Raw genomic sequence first — 18,948 nt, 5'->3', positions numbered from 1 at the left:
GCATTATTTATGAATTTCCAGCTCGGTAAAGAGGACGTTGTTACATATTAAGAAAAAGAAAGCTTCCTTCTTAAGTTACAGTATAGTTATTAGTGAAGAAAAATCACCACAGGGACACTTGTATCCTCTGGGAATGGCACCACCCTGCTGCAGGTGTATTTTTGTGGAAAGAGGGAAGTGGCAGAAGCCCAAGGTGTTGTCCCCATTGAGCCAGAGGGTCCCCATCCCATGCCCGGCTGATGCTGCCACACCTTCACAGCTGTCTGTCACGGCAGCTTAGCCTGCTGCTCTTCTCCAGCCTGCTCCTGGCTGCTTGTTTCCTTTTTTATGCTTTTCTAAGCCTCTGTTAGGTCTTGGAAATCCGGAGTGATCTTTGTTGCTGTGCAAGCGCACAAAAGATGTGTTCTGTTTGGATTTCAGAATAACCCATTAGAGATTAAATGATAATAGGTTTATTTAGAGCCTGAAGGAATTTCCTTCTCATCACGTATGATGCAACATCACATGGGAGATTAAAGCCCAGACTAACTTTCTAAGTTATTTTTAATTTGTCCTCAAATAAGCCCTGCTTTTATAAAAAAAGAAATAAATAATTTCAAGGGGAGTACACTGCTCCTCTGTCGTTTTCTGCATTGAATTTGAGCACCAAGCTGTGTCTACATTTTCTCAAGCAGTGCTCATTATAAAATATGCAGAGGAATATAATGTGACCGAGCCTTGCACTCAGCTATGAGTTTAAAAGGCTTTACACAGGCAGCAGAAGTATATTGAACCTGCAGCGGGAACTTTTTTTTAGACCACTCATCTGATCTGAATGTCACCTGTAGAGAAGCACAAGAGCCTGGCAGAGCAGCTGATGTAACCAGGGTGGATCTGGGGCAACCAGGACACCCTGGCAGTTTGTAAGCTGTGAGAAAGGAAGCCTGGTGAAGTGCGCTGGGGGTGAGCTTCGTGCTGGATTTGCTGCAAAGGGCACCGTGTAGAAATACTGCTTCCGTGGGAGGTAGCAGGACATTGCCTTGGCTAGCTAATCCCCAGCTGAGCCCCTCTGAGAAACTCTTCCCTAACATGGTAAAGGGCAAAAAAGAAAAAAATACAGAAATGTTCATTGCTTCTAGAGCGATGCAGAGACATCAGTGGCCACACAGAAGGATTTTCCTTACCCACACCAGCTTTCTGGCCCAGGTCCCTGGGGCATAGACTTGTGGCCCATGCGGGCAGTTTCCCTGTGGTGGCGTGCTCTGTGGCTAGCTTTCCTCCCCTCCTCAGGTTGCCACACTGGTGAAAAGCTCTGACAACAGGCAGGACTGACGAGACATGAGACATAAAGCATCGCTACCTTGTAAGCCCCGGTAAGAGGTCTGTGCCATGGCCCACAGGAGCAGCAGGCTACCAATGACACCTAGTGAAGGACTGGGAGGGGAAAATTCCTCCTGGAAGGTTCACAGAGCAGGTGAAAGCTGCCAGCTGCCCTGTCTTCCTTTGTGGAGATAACTCTTATGAATAATAACTTGTATTACCACAACATTCAGGAGACCTCACCACATGTTGGCCCGTGTGGTTCTTGACACCAGACTGCTATTCAGCTGCTTGGGGGGAGGAGAAGTGCTTTGGAAATCAAGATGAGCTGCAGATTTTGGCATCCCTGGGTATCTTCAGACCTGATTTCTGGATGACCTAACCTATCAAGGAAATGGCAAGCTACATGTTCTTCTGGAGAAGGTCCAACCTCGCCATGGGCCTGCCTAGGGCAGCCCTTAGCTAGCAGGGAGATGTGGACTCCAGCCTGACCACCCCCAGGGGAGGAAGACCCACGGTGCGATGAAACCTGGGCTCTTTGGAAGAACTTCGCGGAGGCAGCGGCCTCCAGAGGGAGCTCCGCACAGTGGAGTGCGGCGGACACAAACAAAATGGGTTTATTTCGGTGCCTTTATTTAATTTGATCCATTTATAAAGGACCAGCCTCGACAGTTCTCCATGAACCTGGCTCCCTCGGACAAATTGCAGACTTTGATCCCTCATCTACTTCTTTTTTTTTTTTTCCCCCGATTTTTTTTTGCGCATACCTTCACCTCCTTGATTACTCAATCAGAAACAAACAGAGGAAACCGAGTGTAAAGGGAAACACCACCAATTTTGCAAAGGTCTCCAGATGACGAAATAAATAAAACAGAAACAAACACAAACAAAGGAAATATTTCTTTTTTTCCTCTACGCGTTCAGTCATCCTGGAAGCCGCTTGTAACACTGGTGAAGTAAAAGCCGTTACGTCACAGGTGTAATTTTACACTGGAGAGCAGCTCTGTGCTAAACAGATCCATGCAAATAGGGGTGAGGTGTTTTTTTTTTTTGTTTTTTTTTTTTTTATCCAGTACGTGCCACATGGCATGCTCAGCACCCCAACGCCGCAAACCGCCAGAGGTGTGCCCACGGGAGATGAACACTGCGGGCACTGGACTCTTCCCCCTTCACTCCCAGCCCTTGCGAACCTCGCTGTGCAGTTTGCTCAAATACCGGCTGCCGTTTTCGACGTGCCGTGCGGGATCCAGCTGGTGATGGCTCCTCCGGCCTGCGCCGTCTTCTTCTGATGGGTGGCATTCACATCAGAAAATGAGTGCTTGAGAGTTATAGGATTGCTTGCTCACCAGCCTCTTTTTTTTTTTTTTTTTTTTTCCTTTTTCTTCTTCCTTTTTCTCCCAACAGAGGTTTATACTTTTATACCACAAATATTTTCTTCAGGTTGAAACTTTGTATGAAATGTACGAGCTCCTCAACCGACAACCCCATCAGGCGCCCAGAGGCCATGTAAAACGCACTGTGGGGAAAAAGGAGAGGGGAAAGGAACTGACTATTGCTATTAATAAGTGACATTTCACGCTTAACAGAGCCAAGAGAGCGGTTTCGAAGCGGCGGAAGGCCGGCTTCCCCTCCAGACCTTCATTTAGAACGGCTTAAAACTCCAGAGCGTTTGCCAGCCTGCAGCCGCCCCCTCACGCTGCCTCGGGGGAGCGCCCCCACGTTCGCCCGGTGCCGTGGGCTGTTCGGTCGGTGCGTGCGCGGCGCAGAGGTCTTCCCGCACCCGCACCCGCACCTGCCCCGCGGGCCCGGGGAAAGCGCTGAGACGGCGGCGAACGGCGAGAGGCGCCGCCACCCGCCAGCGCGGACCTACCGGCTGACAGAAAGCCCCGCCCCCTGCGGGCAGCACCCGCCGCCGATTTGTGCTCCGGAGCCGACCCCGCGCTTCCCATTGGTCACTGCTCCATATTGGAGCTGTCACTCCCGCCGGCGGCGGCGGTATCAGGGGGCTGGACTTCCTCGTTGCCGTGGCGGCAGCGGCGGGGCCGGCGGTAGGTAGATGAGCGGCAGGGAGACGGGCCGCAGTGGCCGTAGAACCGGTGTGGGAGCAGGGCGGAGGTCGGCGGCAGTTGCTTGCCCCGGGCGCCCTGCTCGGTGCGGTCGGAGCCTCGCCGGGGTGGGCCCGAGCCCAGGCCCGTTGCGTTGGGGTTGGGCCTGGCCGGAGGAGGGAAAGCCCCGCTCCCCGGCGTGGCCGCTGGTAGGGCTACTGCCGGTCCTGCTGCCGAAACGGTGGTGGTGGGGAGACGGGGAAAAAGGCAACGGCGGCAGTGCGAGGGTGCGCGGAGCAGCCCGGTAGCACAGCGGAGTCCCGGCGCAGGACGCGCGTCCCCGGGCGGGGCCTCCCCGGGCCGGTGCGGGGAACCGGGGGCGGCGGTGGCGGGGCTGCGGTAGCAGCCGGTCGGGGCTGCTGCTGCTGAATCAGCGGGTGCGGGTGGCTGCGGGGTGGGCAGGGGGATCGTTGCCGTGGGGTGCCGGGGCTGGGGGCGGCGGGTGCCCGAGGCCGCCGTTCCCGGGTGGTGGTGTGGCGGGGAGGTCGGTATGCCCGGCGGGCAACGCCGGTGCGGGGGTGGTGAGCAGCAGCAAGCACAAGAAGGCTGTGTCTGGGGTGAAGGCAGGGAGGTGTTCGCACTGGGGTTGCAAAATGGAGATGATGGGGGGTGTGTGTGTCTTGTTTGGGTTTTAATTATCTGGGGTTTTTTTAAATGTTTTTCTGTCGGGACACCTCTTGCTGAGGGCATGTGGTTGTACAATGGAAATGCTGCGTTTCTGCTCTAACTCATTCACTGTTGCGCCTTGCATTGTCCTGCTCTGCAGCCTGGTCTGCACTGGACGTTGAGTTGGAGTAAAATGAAGGCAAAAGGAAGAAGAAAGTGGGCTTAGAGTCATAGTGGCAGAAGGAAGCAGTAAATTCCTTCATTCTTGGGCAATGCTGATAAAAGGAGCGCGTTTGCTAGCTGAAATCTCACAAACAACAGGGAAGGAAAAAAACTCGTTTATTGATGCCCTGCCAGTTGGCAGATCTCTTTGTTTAGAGAGCGTTCAGCCTTGAGTATTGCTTGTTGCAAGCACAATATTTACTTAACTAACTTTTCCAGAAAGGATGCAATTGTGGTTGCAGCTATGGCTTTAGAATATGTTTGTACGATTGTGGGACGAGACTGTGTATGTCATGATAGCTGTGAGAAAGAAAGAAAAGAAAAAAAGGGCAAAATAAAACATATCCTGTCATGATCTTGCATGTGGCATTATTATTTTACCAAACCACCAAGGTTGTTTTCTCAGCAAAGGATGTATACTTACTAAGTCAGCTGAGCCTTATTATAGCAGAGGGTGGATTTTCCAGCCACAATAGATTTCCTCAAAATGTTCCCCACATTGTGAGGTTTTCCTTTCTCTAGTATACATCCTTCACTGTTTTGCTGGTGAATTATTCCTGGAATGTCAGTGTTTGAGGAGGCTGAGTTATACCCCCTCCCTTTTTTTTTTTTTGCTATATATGGAGAGTCTCTGCAAATGATCAGATTTGCTGTATTGCATCTATTCTTATCTCTAAAGCATGAATACCAAGCTGGCTGTGTTGTGATCTGTGAAAAACAGGAATAGGTGATGTGGTTGCAGCTCTTGCACTTTTCACAATCCAATTTTTAAAAGGGACTGGGAATGCACTAACTGATGCATTTTAAAAAAAAAAAAAAAAAAAACAAACCAAACAACAACACAAAACCCACACTCCTGAAGTGTTTGTCCTCTGAAGATAAAAATTCAACTTTTTTAAGATGTATTGAACTAAGTGCTAGGAATAATTAGTCACTTAAAAAATTTCAGATAAGTGGATATAAACCTTGCCTGTATTTTGTGTATATGTGTGGACACACATCTGTGTTAGTGCTTGCCCACATTAGAAACTTTTTATATAATTGTTTTAGTGTGAGGAGGGTATGCAGTTTGTAGAGGTAGTTTGCTGTATAACATGCATTTTTACTTCCTTCCTAATTTCAAAGCAGAGTAACTGCCTTAACCAGACTGGAAATGGAGTGTGAAATTGTCACTTGAAGCCTTGTTATGTTTCAGGATACAGCTCCTACTTGAACACATGATATATTAAGACTTGCAGCAGCTTTTCTGGGGAGAGAAAAAATCAAATATTAAAACAGTTGTAGTTTTTTAAAATGTGTTATGTCTTCAAAATAAGTAAACTTAAAAATATGGCTTACCAGGCCAATGTAAAATATTTGGCTGTGCCCATACACTCAAATGGAAAGTGGTTATATTGGTTTTCACTCTTGATTGGAAAGTGCTGCTCTCTTCCCTTGGAATACAGCTGAATGGGGATTTATCAGCAAAATGTTTGGAGGATGGGAGGGTGGGGTTCAAGGGAGATGCTTTAAAAAAAAAAAAAAAAAAAAAAAAAAAAAAAAAAAAAAAAACAAAAAAACACAACTTACCAAAAATCTATTTGAGACCAGATTTTTCTGAAGGGTCTGACATGCCTCATCGCCTGCCATAGGGATTGTTAAACTTCAGGGTGTTTCAAAAAATTTGCCCACTGGTATGAATGATGGCTGAAATCCTCTGAAATATCACCCTAGTGTGCATATGAATTACTGGGAGTTTGAACTCTCACTGTTTTAAATACTATCTTATCCAGAGGAAAAAAACATCTCTTGCCAATCATGTTGAATCCCCCTGCCCGTTACAGCAACTTCTCTTGTGGAATATGAACACAAGAAAAGTAACTGAAGTATTTTTAGCATTTTAAATGAAATTAGCACTAGGAAAAATTACTGTAGTCTATGGGGAGCAGACTGTTCAAGAACGCTTTTAGAAAGATAGCCCAAATTAATATTTAGCTCATATTGTACAATGTCATTGTAGTTCAAGTCATATAGTGCTGAAGTCGTTTTAGCTCAGAGGCAACATCCACTCATACTAGCAGGGAATACGATCTTTGGATCTTTGGGTTTGCTGCTACTGTGCTGCTTATATCTTTGTAACAAGGTAATTCCCCAGGCTGAGAGAAATGGCAGTCCCAGATTTCTGCTGTTTCAGATGTCAGCTTTGAAATGATTCCCTGCCTTAGTGTTGCTGCCTTCAGGGTGTTGCTTATGCTGGGTTGTTTTTTTTTTTTTTTCTTATTAGAGACAGAACATGAAGTTCACTATAAATATAGCAGTTGTGTCATTTAAAGCACATGCATGCACTTCAATTTTACCATGTCCCACGGCATTCCTATTCTTAGTGTAGGAAATAGTGTAGCCGGCGAGAGGGTATCTTCCATCAGGCTTTTGTGCCGAGGGCAAACAAGTACAGGGTGTACACAACAACCTCTGGGTGCTCTAGAGCTGACCAGTGATAAGCACATGTGTGGATGTGAATGAATTGAATTATTCTATAAAGGAGCAAGGGCTGTTGGAGATAAATGGGATTCATAGCATGCTTTAAAACACCGAATAAGAGATCCTAGTAAATGGTTTGTGGTAGGAAATTGCACCACTGATGAAGTGCAACTAAAAAATCCAATCCTCTCTCTCCCCCATGCAGCTCAGCCCTCCCTCAGTGGAAGGGACTGCAGCTGACAGGCAAGGATAGCGGGGTAAGAGATGAACACTCGTTGCTTAGGGCTTAGATTAGGAAAGGCTTTATTGCTAATACCTAGAGCTTGAATTAGCACCAGGCTTTGGAAACAAACTGGATGCACACGTTTCCTATCTGCTCAGTGTAGGAGAAGGAATCTCATTTCCTTGAGGAATCTTTGGTGCTTCAAGGGTTACTGTCTGCTTTTTGATCCTGTGCTGAGGTAGTAAATGCTGCTGCTGTAAATTGCATTAGCTTAAAACTTGGCACGGTGAGTCATAAGATTTGATGTCTCAGATCTCTCATTTTCTTCTTTCTTCTTCCCTTTACAAAAAAAGCTTTAATTACTTTATGGTTCAAGCAGAGGAGTTCTCAATGTCTTATTAATATAGCATGTTTAACAAATAACCCAAACCTATTGAGATTAGGAGTGACAAGGGAGTGTTACTGAAATCTTTCTGATGCTTTTGGAATGAGAGCTCTTTCCCTCCCCCCAGCTTTTATGCATCGGCATCAAGTTCAAGCTGAGTAATTCCTTGGGCCTTTTTATATTGCTGTGTGTTTTTCCCTTCCTGTGTTATCCCACTCTGAAATGCCTGACTTTTCCTGAGTGCAGCACAAAAGATAACACCTGACTGCTGGCAAGTTGTGTCAGTGTTATCTGTACGTTGTTGTCGCGGCCAAGCTGTCGGTGTGCTGCTCCATGTGAACTGCTACTTCTTGGGAAGTTTGGGGGTGTGGGGTGTGTGTGTGCACATATTTGGGTTGCAAGAATGTGTTTTGTTGGGTAAAATACTACTTATTCTAGATTTATCAGAAATAATACAGTTCTGTATTGGCCAGTACACCACAAATACCTGTGTCTGTCTATTCAGGACTAGTATGACCAGCTTTGAGGTTGTTTGTTTTTTTTTTTTAAAGACTTCTTTAAGCAGCGGTCCCAGATATGACACTATAACACTCAAAGTTCATGTTTGGACCCATTAGTCTAAAAAGCATTACAGTTGGTTTGGGGAGAAGGTTGATTTTTGGTTTTCAAAGCAGAGTGATTTTGCTGAAATAAAAGTTCAGGTCTACTGGGTTTCAGAACACTTCTACTGCCTTACAGATGGAGATGGCCAGGGCATGAAGGTGCTGATTCAGCACCTGAGCTGAGCTGGCTTGATTCCTCTTTGTTTGTCTGTGCAATGGTGGAAATCCCTTTTTACCCTCAGGTCCACAAGCCTTATAATCATGCAGGAAATGCCTTTTTTGGTTGTTTCCACCTCCTGCTCTGAGCAGCTCATCTCTGTGGGACCGTTTGACTGCTTGCTTCATTCACACTCCCTCCCCTGTTTCTCTTGCCCAGGAAGGATACATGACTTGCTGAAAAGAGAGAAAATGCTATGCTGGGGTTACTCGTCTTTTGGACAACCTGGGATAGGTAGCAACCTCCAGGTCATCATTCCTGAACCGCAGGTGTATGGATTTATTCATGACAGAAATGTGAAGGAGGTGGCATGTGGAGGAAACCACTCTGTGTTCCTGTTGGAAGATGGGGAAGTGTATACCTGTGGCTTGAACACCAAAGGCCAACTGGGGCATGACTGTGAAGGAAGCAAGCCAGGTAAGTTCGCTTTCTACACGTGCTTCAAACTGTGTCGAGGCTGGTGGGCTGGGAAGACCATGGAAGCTGCTTTGTGTTGATTGCTATGGAGCTGGAGCAGCTAACAGAGCTCAAGATCATGTGTAATAACACAGTAATGATGCTGAATAATATTTGCTGGCTCTGGAAAGCTAAAGCTGAGCAGCATGGGTGGGGGGGACAGGTCTGCTCAGTTTGTCTGGGAAATGCATCAAAACAGAGGCAAGCGCAGATGGTCTCAGGGCAGACTTTGTTATTTGGCATTATGTTGCTTTTTTTATAAAAGGGAAGAGAGGGCCATGAGTCACAAGTGTGTTCTACTTTGTCTTTCCAGTTGTACTGTATCCTTATGCCTACTCTTGTTCAGTTATTTTGGGGAATTTTCTCATTTACCTCAAAAAGAATAGATCTGTGAGTATAGTTGTGGAGAATAATCTTGCTTTTGGCCAAGAGGAGTTATAAATTTTGTTTTCCTCTCTTGAAAATACCTTGTTGATTTGTGCCTTCTCCCCTTCATGCTTTCTTAATCTAGGAAGAGGTCATTGTAGCCTCGTGTTCCCCAGACTCAAATTGCATCTTCATTGTGTTCTAACAGGCAGAACCTGTGTGTGCTGATCCATAGGCAGCTGATGCCTCTCCTTCCCAGGGTGAAGGAGTGGTTTAATTGTGTATTGTTATTCTGAGAAACCCTGAAGCCTTTCTTACTGACGTTGTTTTGAATGTCGACCTTACAATTCACTTTCCGTTAATTTCTTGGTTTTGGCATGTGGTAAAGATACAGGTATTTTCCATATGTTTCCATAACATAATAAAAATCCCTCCATGGGTAATTAGAGCAATAAGACATCATCATTCCTCAAACTACAGGCTACCCTCTGTAGGACTTGGGGCTTCTGTAGCATACCTTATTATTGGAGGACAGATATAAGATGTGTACAAAATACCCACAGTTTCCCATGTAGTATGTGCAAATCTGACCTGACTGATTCCACTACTTTTTTTCTGTCAGTGTATTTTGTCTCTTTCTCTCAAGCATGAGGTGCTGGATGTCTGTGATGCTGGATTAGAGGAGTTGACCTTGAATCTGCCCTCTTTTGCTTTTCCTAAAAGTGATTTTCAGGCAATTACTAAAAGAGGTCAGGTCTATCAGGAGTGCTTAAGTCCTCTCTGTGCGCAACCACTGTTCATCTTCTGAGGACTTGTAAACTTAGGCCCTTGAATTAATGAGATGCTTAGTAAAAGGAAGCCAAGCATAGTGAATATTCCACCTGATCTGATGAGGATACTTTGTCCTGCAAGTCCTCTAACTAGCTGCATGACTCCAGTGCAGAGGTCCCAGAAATTCAGTGCTACCCTTCTGTGTGCTGTAGGTGTGTACTCTGAGAAACACTTTTGAGTTAGTTTGCTCTTTGCCCACAAAATAAAGCAAGTCTAAGATGGTAATGAAATGGAGGCTTCACAGCACATAGGTCAGAGCTGGGAATGGATCTTACGAATCCTGAATGCTGAAGCGTAGACCTGTAGCAACTAGGTAATCCTGTCTTCAGCTAGGACTCTAGAAAAGGAGCAGTCTGAGATTTGGAAATAGAAATAAAAATTTATTTGGGTTTGATCCCAAGTGCCTTTCTACACTTTAAATTACGAGACTGTTACTGGTTTTCAGAATAACTTGCAGTTATTCTGAAAAAGGTTCTGCAGTGCTGTTCTCTGAGGAGCCTGTGACCATCCTTGAGAAATCATGTTTATCTACTGACACAGCACTACTGGCTTTGCCTGCAGTGGAGTTTCTGCTGGTTGGGGCAGGTGGGAGGGGTGTGCTGTAAAGTAAGGAACAGCCTTTCTTTTTAGCTTATGGTGAACAGCCACAGCAGTCTTTATGATAGCAGTAAATTGGGGGAGAGTCCCATCCCACACACTGTTTTGTGTGGGTCTGCTTTGGCTTCCGGCAATGGGAGCTGAATTTCTTAGTTCTGTTTCGCAGAGAGGAACAAGAAGAATCGAGCCACCATCTTTGAACCCCACCTTCCCTGCATAGGATAAAAATGACCTTAGAATCTTTGACATACCTTTCTATACAGAAGACTTTCTTAGTTGTGGATCTATGAAAAAAGCTCTGTCTGGTAGCAAGTGAAGATGTATGTGTGGGCCATAGGGTCCTGAGCTGTTGAAGATGGAGGGAAGACTGCCAGCAGGTATTTGAGGGAGCGAATGGGAGAAATGCCCGGAACTGGGAGTCTTGCAAGCTGGATCTCTCCAGCCTCTGCCAGACAGGGTGGTGTGGGCTGAGTGAGGCCTCTTGGTTTTTACTGCCTTGTGGTTTGATTTTTGCCTAGCCTGTGAGAGCAGCTAAAAGTGTCTGACCTCTGCCCAGCTCTGAAAGTGAGCTGCATCTCCTGCTGCGGGAGGTTGTGATGCAAGACTGATTGCTCCCTTCAGGCAGCCTCTGGAGAGCCCCTTCTGGACTTCAGAGATGCTTACCATGGCCTGCAGACGGGCTTGGTCATGTTAGACATCAGGACATGAAAATATGTGGGGGGTCTTGGACCTTTTGAAGGCTGTATAAAAATGCTGGATGACTTTAGAGGGGTGGAGTTATCTCATTCCTGCTGCCCAGGTCTGTGCTCGTAAGAGGAAACTCCCTTTTACCTCTTGCACTTTTTTGTGTGTGTACGTGAGGCTTATGCTGCCAGCATGCTGAAAGGCTTCAAGTAGTGTTTTCAGAATGTGTGATCATGTTGTTTATCCAGAGATGATTATTTCCCAGGATGATGTCTGCTCACGAATAAAATTGTGGGACTTTGCAATGCACTGAACATGGATCTAACCCTATTCTCCTTGAAAAGCTTACAGGTTTTACTAATGAATTCCAGTGGGAGAAGAGTTGTTATATTTGTGCTTTTGAAGACTTTGCCTCCCTTTCTTCCCTTACTATGTATTCCCAATAAATACTTTTTCACTTTTTTACTGCCCATTTACATGTATCTGTAGTAGGAGGATTCAGTTTTGCTTCTCATTCATGCTACTTGCAAAAACCTCAAACAGTGCCATAGAAGTGTGTTTCAGTAATTCCTCTTAGAGGAGTCCCTTAGAGGGCACCTTTTGAATTGAAAGAAACTTGATAATTAAAAAGCTGTGTTTGCTGTCACATCACCTGAGCTTTGTGGATGTAATTCAGTGACAGGATAGCAACCAGTGAAGTGGTTCTTGTGGCTCACCACTACAGGGAACAGAAAGTACTGGGGGAGTACATGCCACTGAATGAATATGAGTCAATAGAGGTTTATTTTCTAGAAGCGCCTTTTCCTTGGATTTTACATTGTGGTGATAAAATTAATATTTAAGATCTCTTTTAGTTTGGATAAACTTCTTAGACCATTCCTTTAGACTAAAAGCTAACAGCTTGTGATTGTTTCCAACTCCCCATTTCTGAGCTAGGGTAATACCAGGTGTGCCACTCCTATGGGCTCCACTAAGGGCCATCTGCCCACATTGTCATGCTATTTACTGTTTCATTCCTTCTTTGAATTGTAGTGGGTAGCAAGCTACTTGAGGAGTCCATTCCTCTCAGGGATGGGTATCTGGCTTTGTTAATATTGAAATTGTTATTTTTCCTCACACTTTTTTTTTTTTTTCCCCTGAAACAGTCTATAGTTTGTCTCTGCAGTCACTTGGCAGGGATGCAGAGGGGGAGGCACTGTCCTGGTGTTCTCTCACTGTGACCATAGTTAATAAAGCTTCTGTCTGATCTGTCTTAATTTTTACTTGTGTTGTTAGACACTTGGGAGTCCCCAGAGTCTCTGACAATAGCTTAGGAGAAGGAACTTGGCGATCTTAGTTGTGCAGTATTGAGCCCATTGTTATACAAAATCAGTCTGAGTTTGCATTAATTTCCTGAGCATCATCAGATGTTAACGTGTCTTCAATAGGAAGAGATAATTTTGTACTGCCATAGTTTTAGGAAACGTAAAATTTATTCTCTGTAATTATATCTAAATTTCTACTTCTTTAGCCCTGTAGTATCACTTGGAGTGATTTTCTCCAGGTCTGACATGATGTCTTGACTCCCTGTGATGATTCTTAGATAAGTGTGTTTTATCTGAATGTGTAGGCATGTACTGGGGAACAAAAGGCTGACCCAGGTACCTAAAGGTAAAGGCTCTTTTGGGATTTGGGCTGAATTAGAGGCATGTAAAACTAGCTGGTTCTTAGCCATTTGTAAAGCTTTAGAAACATGCTTGAGTCTGAGATGTGAAACTTTCTGGTTTAGAGATTTGTACTCTGCAAGCCATTCAGACTTCATTTGACTTCTGCTACTGAGAAAACTTGGGCTTTGGTAACTAATGTCTCAAGGGAGTTACAGGAAAATGGTGCCAAATTTGCCTCAAATGTTTCATATGGTAACATATAGCAGACAAACCCATGCTTTTTTACTGAATTTCCTGTCTGGATGCAAATATGCAGGGTAGCATTGCTTCCATGTGCATTGTGGAATCTATTTGCTTATAGCTGCAGGGCTAGAAACATCATTAGGTTCACTCTCTCAAAGAAAAAAAAAAAAAAGGCAGGAAAAAAACCCACCAAAAGAAAAAAAAAAAAAAAAAAAAAAACACAAAACACTACATGATCCAGATCCCCTGGATTTCTCTGAACTCAATGACATTTCTTTTCAAACATAAATCCACTTGTCCTGAACTTCAGCACGGGGTTACGGTGACCAGAGACCTTGGTGCTCACTGTGGCATGCCTGTTAATCATAAACCCTGTAACAGCTGAGAATTCAGATGTGCGACCTGCTTGGAAGGGCAGTCTGTATGGATCTTCCTCTTTTAGCTTATTCCTGGTGGGTGAGAAGTCAGCCAGGAGGCCCTGGTTGCTCAGGAGGAGAGGTGGCAAGGCTTGTGTGTGTTGGAAGCAGCCGTGGCAGTGAGCAGGTTGCAGAGGAGGAGGTGGGCTGCTGCACTGAATAGGTAAGGTTGAAAGCTGCTAATGGGTGGGGTGACAGTGGCAGAAGAATGGTAAATTTCCCCTGCCTTCCTCCTCTTTGCATGAGGAGTGAAACAAGAAAAAAAGAGCTTAAACACCAGTAACTAGGAGGGTCCACTAAGCAGGCTCTTCACAGAGGATCTGAGACAGTTTTTTTTTTTTTTTTTTTTGTCCTCCTGTTTGGGCATGGAGCTGAGGCTCAGCATGCAGCTATTGCGGTGCTTCCCAAGTGCTGTGGTCTGGGAGGGTCCTGCTTTGCATTCATCACACTCTCTCTACACCCCCAAAGCAGAGCTGCATGCTGTAAAAGATGTAGTAGAGGCATGGCAGCTCTGCTTGTAGGTATCAGTCCTGCCCAAGCCTGGGAGGATGAGCGTGGAAAGGAGTGTGCTGAGGGATCTATGGGGACGGATGAAGTGACCTGGGGGACAGGGAGGCCCTTGCAGAGTCAGGTCTTTGGTGCTGGCCTGCAGCAGCTGACTTTAAACTGGAAAAATAAAAAAGGAAGGATTAGGACACAACTTATGTTTTAGCACCTATTGTAAATCTTATTTGTAAGAAGAGTCAGATCACTAAACTGGCCATCCATTGCAGAGTCAGGTGTGTTTATTTGTACTTGTCCTTTTCCCTCCTTTGATCGCTCACAGGATCTGACCAAGCTATTTGAGATTGTTATGCTTCCACTACTGACTGCAGCAGCATCCAGCAATGTGGACTTGTGTTATGGTGTGTCCATCTCAGTTGGATTAGTGCAATTTGGGCTTCGGGATGATTTTTAGGTTTCAAAATTAGAAGGCTAGATTAAAAAATTACTTCATTTAGAAACAATATGTATATGGTCAAATGAGAAATAAAATCAAAGGAAGTGCTTTCCCTTAGGTATCTTAAATATGCATGCATTATGTTGAATTGTTTGGCCGAGGGCTCTGAATATGCCAGATATTTATAGTGGGCTGTTTTAAAATTTGTGTGGTCTCAATCATGAGAACTGACTTTCACCAATACGCTCTGAGATTGCAGGATTAGGAGACCTTGAACTGAAGAGAAATAAGGCTCTTTAGCAGAGCCTAAACCAGTAGAAATCTGGTCTCTTGTCAGTAAAGAAATTTACAGTCTGAGCCTGAAATAGCTGTAATGTGTTCTCAGATGTAACTCTGAAGTGCTATTTCTAAAAACACATGTATTACTACAACAACAAGATCTCTCTTGATTTCACTTTGAGGGGTGAAAACAAGAGTGAGCGCAGGGAAGCAAGATACTGGTGTGGGTTTGGTGTTGTTTTTTTTTTTTTGAATCAGTACAGCCTATGTTACTGAGGATGTGAGGGACCATTTTAATGTCCCTTTGTCTCAAAAGGAAGAGCTGGAGTAGGAATGACCATCTCTTTCCCTTTAATTGGGGATTTGTAGGGCAGTTTAGCAACCTAAACTTGCATCTATCTTGGTAATATTTGTTATTCCTGTATTGTGTGTACTATTCAAAGGCTTTCTGAAGGTGCAACAGAGAAATAAAGGCTGTCTGCATGCCTGGCTTGGAAGGAGCATGAAACCCTGGTGTTGGCATGCTGTATGGTGCTAATGACTGTCCCCTCTCCTGCAACCATGCTGAAGCTAAAAGATGGGTTCAGGATAAAATGGGTGGGTGGTGAGGTAAAGGGAAAGAGCAGTATAGAAGCTAGAGGTGATAGATGCGCATTTTCTGAATGCCTCAACCTTTTTGTACTCGGAATAGTTGTGCTAGATGAAAGTGATGATTTCATTAAGCTGTGAATGCATAGGTAGGGGTTAGAGTCCCAGCTTCCAGGAGAGATTTCAGTAGTTTGGCTGTTGATGCTGGAAGTTCATTGTTCTTGTCTTCAAGATGCGTTACGAGACACAACCACAAATTGCACTATGCAGTTATTGGGCAACTTTTGTGTAGGAGGTCTATGAATAGATGTCTGAGATAAGAAATCTCTCCCCACCAACTCCAAAAACTCTATTCTCGCTCCCAATAAAGCAGCCTTGGTGCTTTTCTTCAGAAAGGATGTTTTGCTTTTTCTCTTGCCTTACTATCCTAGGTTTCCTTTGCATGAAAACATGCAGGCGTATTTTGAGGTAACAAAGCCTGAGTTTGGTAAAGGTGAATGTAAAGCTTTCTGTATGATTTAATCTTGAAGGCTCACAAGAGTGTATAGGGTCTTCAGTATGAATGTCCCCTTTCCTGATGGAAAAGAGTTGGCTTGTTTTTCAGTGTGTAACTATTATGTGGAAAGACCGATTTTGATTCTGGCTCATGGTATATGCTTGTTGCTTGCTCTGTCTGTAGACATCAAATCTTCCAGAAGATGCATAACCGTGTCTCTGATTAAGTTTGACTTGGTCAACATTAAACAGCCTGATACTCTTCCTTAAGCTGTATTGGAAAGAAAAATTTATCTCAAAGATCTCTGTGAAACCTCTCAGAAATAAAATATTTTTGACACTTAAGGCTGCTAGCAGAAAACAGCTGTTCCTACAGCAGAGCTGTGAAGAAATGCCACTCTCTTAGCACCTGACCTGCCTTTTAAACAGCTGCCTGCCTATATAAACTCACCAAGAAGGAATGTACAGATGCTTATATTTCCTATTCTCAGAATGCCCTTCAAATCTTACAGTAGAGAAAACTAAAACTTCTGTAAATGTAAATGTAATAGGGCTGCATTCATTACCTGCCTTTCTCAGTCACCATGCTGCTTTGCAGTAACATATTCTCAAGCAGTATTAGTGAACCCAATGGGGATGTCATTGACAGCAAGGGCAAGGGTGCTGCACTCAGTCTGCACTGTGCAGGAGTAGCTTTTCAGGAACATGTGGCTTTGCCTTGCTCCCATGTGAATCACTGCAGGATTGGAATAAATGGGAACAGAGTGAGGAGCACACAGAGTGCTTTTGAAAATCACATGCTACTTTGTCAAAGCCTGGGGCTGCCACAAGTGAGACTCTGCCAAGTGTAGCTACCTAGAAAATGTAGCCTCCTGTCTAGAAGAAAATATAAAATGCCCATGTGAAGGCTAAATGCTTCCTGTTGTGCAAACCTGCTCCAATAATGTGAAAAGATGGCAAAATAGCACCAGTCCAGAGGCAAAAAACGGAGCGAAGCCCTTGTGGCTGGCTTGCAATGTGTATGGTATATAGCAGTGCTCTTTGTCTTGCAGGGTCTTGGAGGTGCTTCACTTTGAGCCGTCTGCTCAGCCATGATCACCTGCCAAAGAAGGACACTTGTACAGCAGGGATCTGCAGGATTGAGTGCAGCAGTTGGATAATAGTAAACTCTTATCTTACCTCCTGGGACAGTGATTTGCTGCCTGGAGCAACTGACTGAGCCCCAAGGACAGGCTGTAGACATTCCTGGGTCTTTGAGCCTTAAAGCTGTTGTGGTTTGCCAGCATGTATGCTGGAAGGAGCTGGGTTAAAGCAGCTGGGAAGAGAACAGTGCTGTGTTTGAGGGAGCACTGCAGGGAAGAAACAGATTTCTTCCTTGCAGTGCTAGGAGGTGAAAGTGCTGGCTTTTAGGCAGAGCTGTCAATTTTATGCTGGTTGCCTCTTCTTTTGCACTTATAAGGTTGGCTCAATAATTACCACAGGACTATGTTAACTCCTCCATGTTGCTGTGATGGACTGTAGTGATGGGCTTATTCTTCCTTTTCCCTAGTCTGCTATCCCTGCTTACTGCCATCGACCTTTGTCACAGCTCTCAAGATTGCTGTAGTTTTGTTTGGGATTTCTCAGGCAGAAATACAGGTTTCCACTGTGTAATACCAGCACATCAAATCCAGTATCTACACACCCATCTCCCTGATTACTCCTTCCACTGCTGGCGTCCATCCTCAGCATGTCTCCCCAAAGTCTAGTGCATCCTGCCCATGCTGGAGTTACTGCCCTGGAGCCATAGCACTTCCTGGGGTGTGCATGGTGGACCTTGGGGGTTTCTCAGCAGTCACAGCCTGGCTTCAGCTTCTGTGCTGTCAGTGGCCAGCCAAACCTGGCTGAGTTACCACCTTTACTGCTCTCTGCAGTTACCTGAAGAGGAAAACAGGCTCTCTGGGTTTTCTGAACATATGTTTTTTCCTATGTTTCTCTCACAAATCTTGGTGCCTTCCCTCTTTGAAAGAGCTGCCCTTACTTGTTTACCTCCAGGGTCTGAAGGTGGATTCTTCCCTCTGCTAGCTGATACTTGTCAGACTGAAGCCTTCTCTGCCTGCCCAGCCCTTCCCAGGAGCCTTCTCTGTCTAGCTGTGCCCACACCAGTCTGCCTACGGCTCCTCGGAGAGGCTGTGTCCCCTAGACAAAAGGCAGTGATGTGGGGAGGTAAAAGGTTTTCTGTAGCTATGTCTGAGGAAGGGACTTGCTTTCTCAGGGTGGGTGTCTGCTTTCATAGCTGTGAGGGGGAGTAGCTGGCAAAGCGTATGTGAAGTGACATACTGGGCTGTCATGGTGGCCTCTCACTTATTGCTCTTACATTCATGCCTTGACATGACCACAGGCAGCTTTATAAAGTGAAGGAAGTGCTAATAACTAAACCAGCCTCTCCGAGATTTAAGCCTGTGAATAGCTGGGCTATCTGAACTGATGAGCAGTACTGTATGTGTTGTGCAGGGAAACAGTCATCTTGATAAGTGTCATTAGTGCCTGTGGATGAAAGGGGACTGCAGAATCATTGTCTCTGTTACTTGGAGTTTCTCAGCCTTGACCTATAGACAGTGTTCCCACCCCTGTGACCAACAGTGTTCCTGGGAATGTCACCTGCTTTGGTGTGTCCTCTGTCCTTTACTATCTTCCCCTCATTTATTTTTTGTTCAGTGAGTCTACTCTGTGTACATTTCTTTGTAATAAAATTATCAGAGCCTTATCAGCTCCAGTGCTGCTGTTGCCAGTCTCTCTAATTGGGCTGCTCTTGGTACTGCTCAGCTTTCTGCTGCAAGCGTAATGACAGTTCATGAAGCTTGTGAAAGGAAGACCTTAAGATTTGTGAGTTGGACTTGTAAAACCTAGCCTTGTTGATGGATATAGTAAAAATTCAGTTGTGAAAAGTTGGAGGAGGTTACATGCTTATGGAAACATTTGCTCCATACTTCAGAGCTTTTGCCCCATAACAAGAGAAGTTTGACAATAAGGTGGGCTGACATACATGGGTGAGAACAGCAGGCAGAAAGCAAGGGTTGCTGTTGTACAGCAGGGATGTGGCCTCCCTATGGCTTTGCTCTTGGAGTCTTGTGCTGTGCAGAGCACGAGGTTTCCCACACCTTTGGGAGCAGCAGACTCATGTACTCTGGATGCAAGACATGACAAGCATGTAATCTCTTCTCAGAGAGGCTCAGCAAGGAGAAGGAAGGTAGCAGGGGTGAAATTGTGGGGCTGGTGTTGGGCAGGGTGGTTCCAGCTGCCTACGTG

At 45.2% G+C, this 18,948-nt stretch overlaps 1 protein-coding gene across 1 annotated transcript in view; it reads left to right on the top strand.

The window, feature by feature from the left end:
• Positions 1 to 8,252: 8,252 nt before the first annotated feature.
• HERC3 (HECT and RLD domain containing E3 ubiquitin protein ligase 3) overlaps positions 8,253 to 18,948 on the top strand; it is a 49,452-nt gene continuing 38,756 nt past the window's right edge. The window contains exon 1 of the mRNA XM_082482026.1: positions 8,253 to 8,536. Within this exon, the coding sequence (XP_082338152.1) occupies positions 8,311 to 8,536 (226 nt within the window). The 5' untranslated portion in view covers positions 8,253 to 8,310. The remainder of the gene's footprint in view (positions 8,537 to 18,948) is intronic.

This window comes from Vanellus vanellus, assembly GCF_965231255.1.
Source record: "Vanellus vanellus genome assembly, chromosome: 4".
Lineage (NCBI taxonomy): Eukaryota > Metazoa > Chordata > Aves > Charadriiformes > Charadriidae > Vanellus > Vanellus vanellus.
This window is presented reverse-complemented; position numbering and strand designations above follow the sequence as displayed.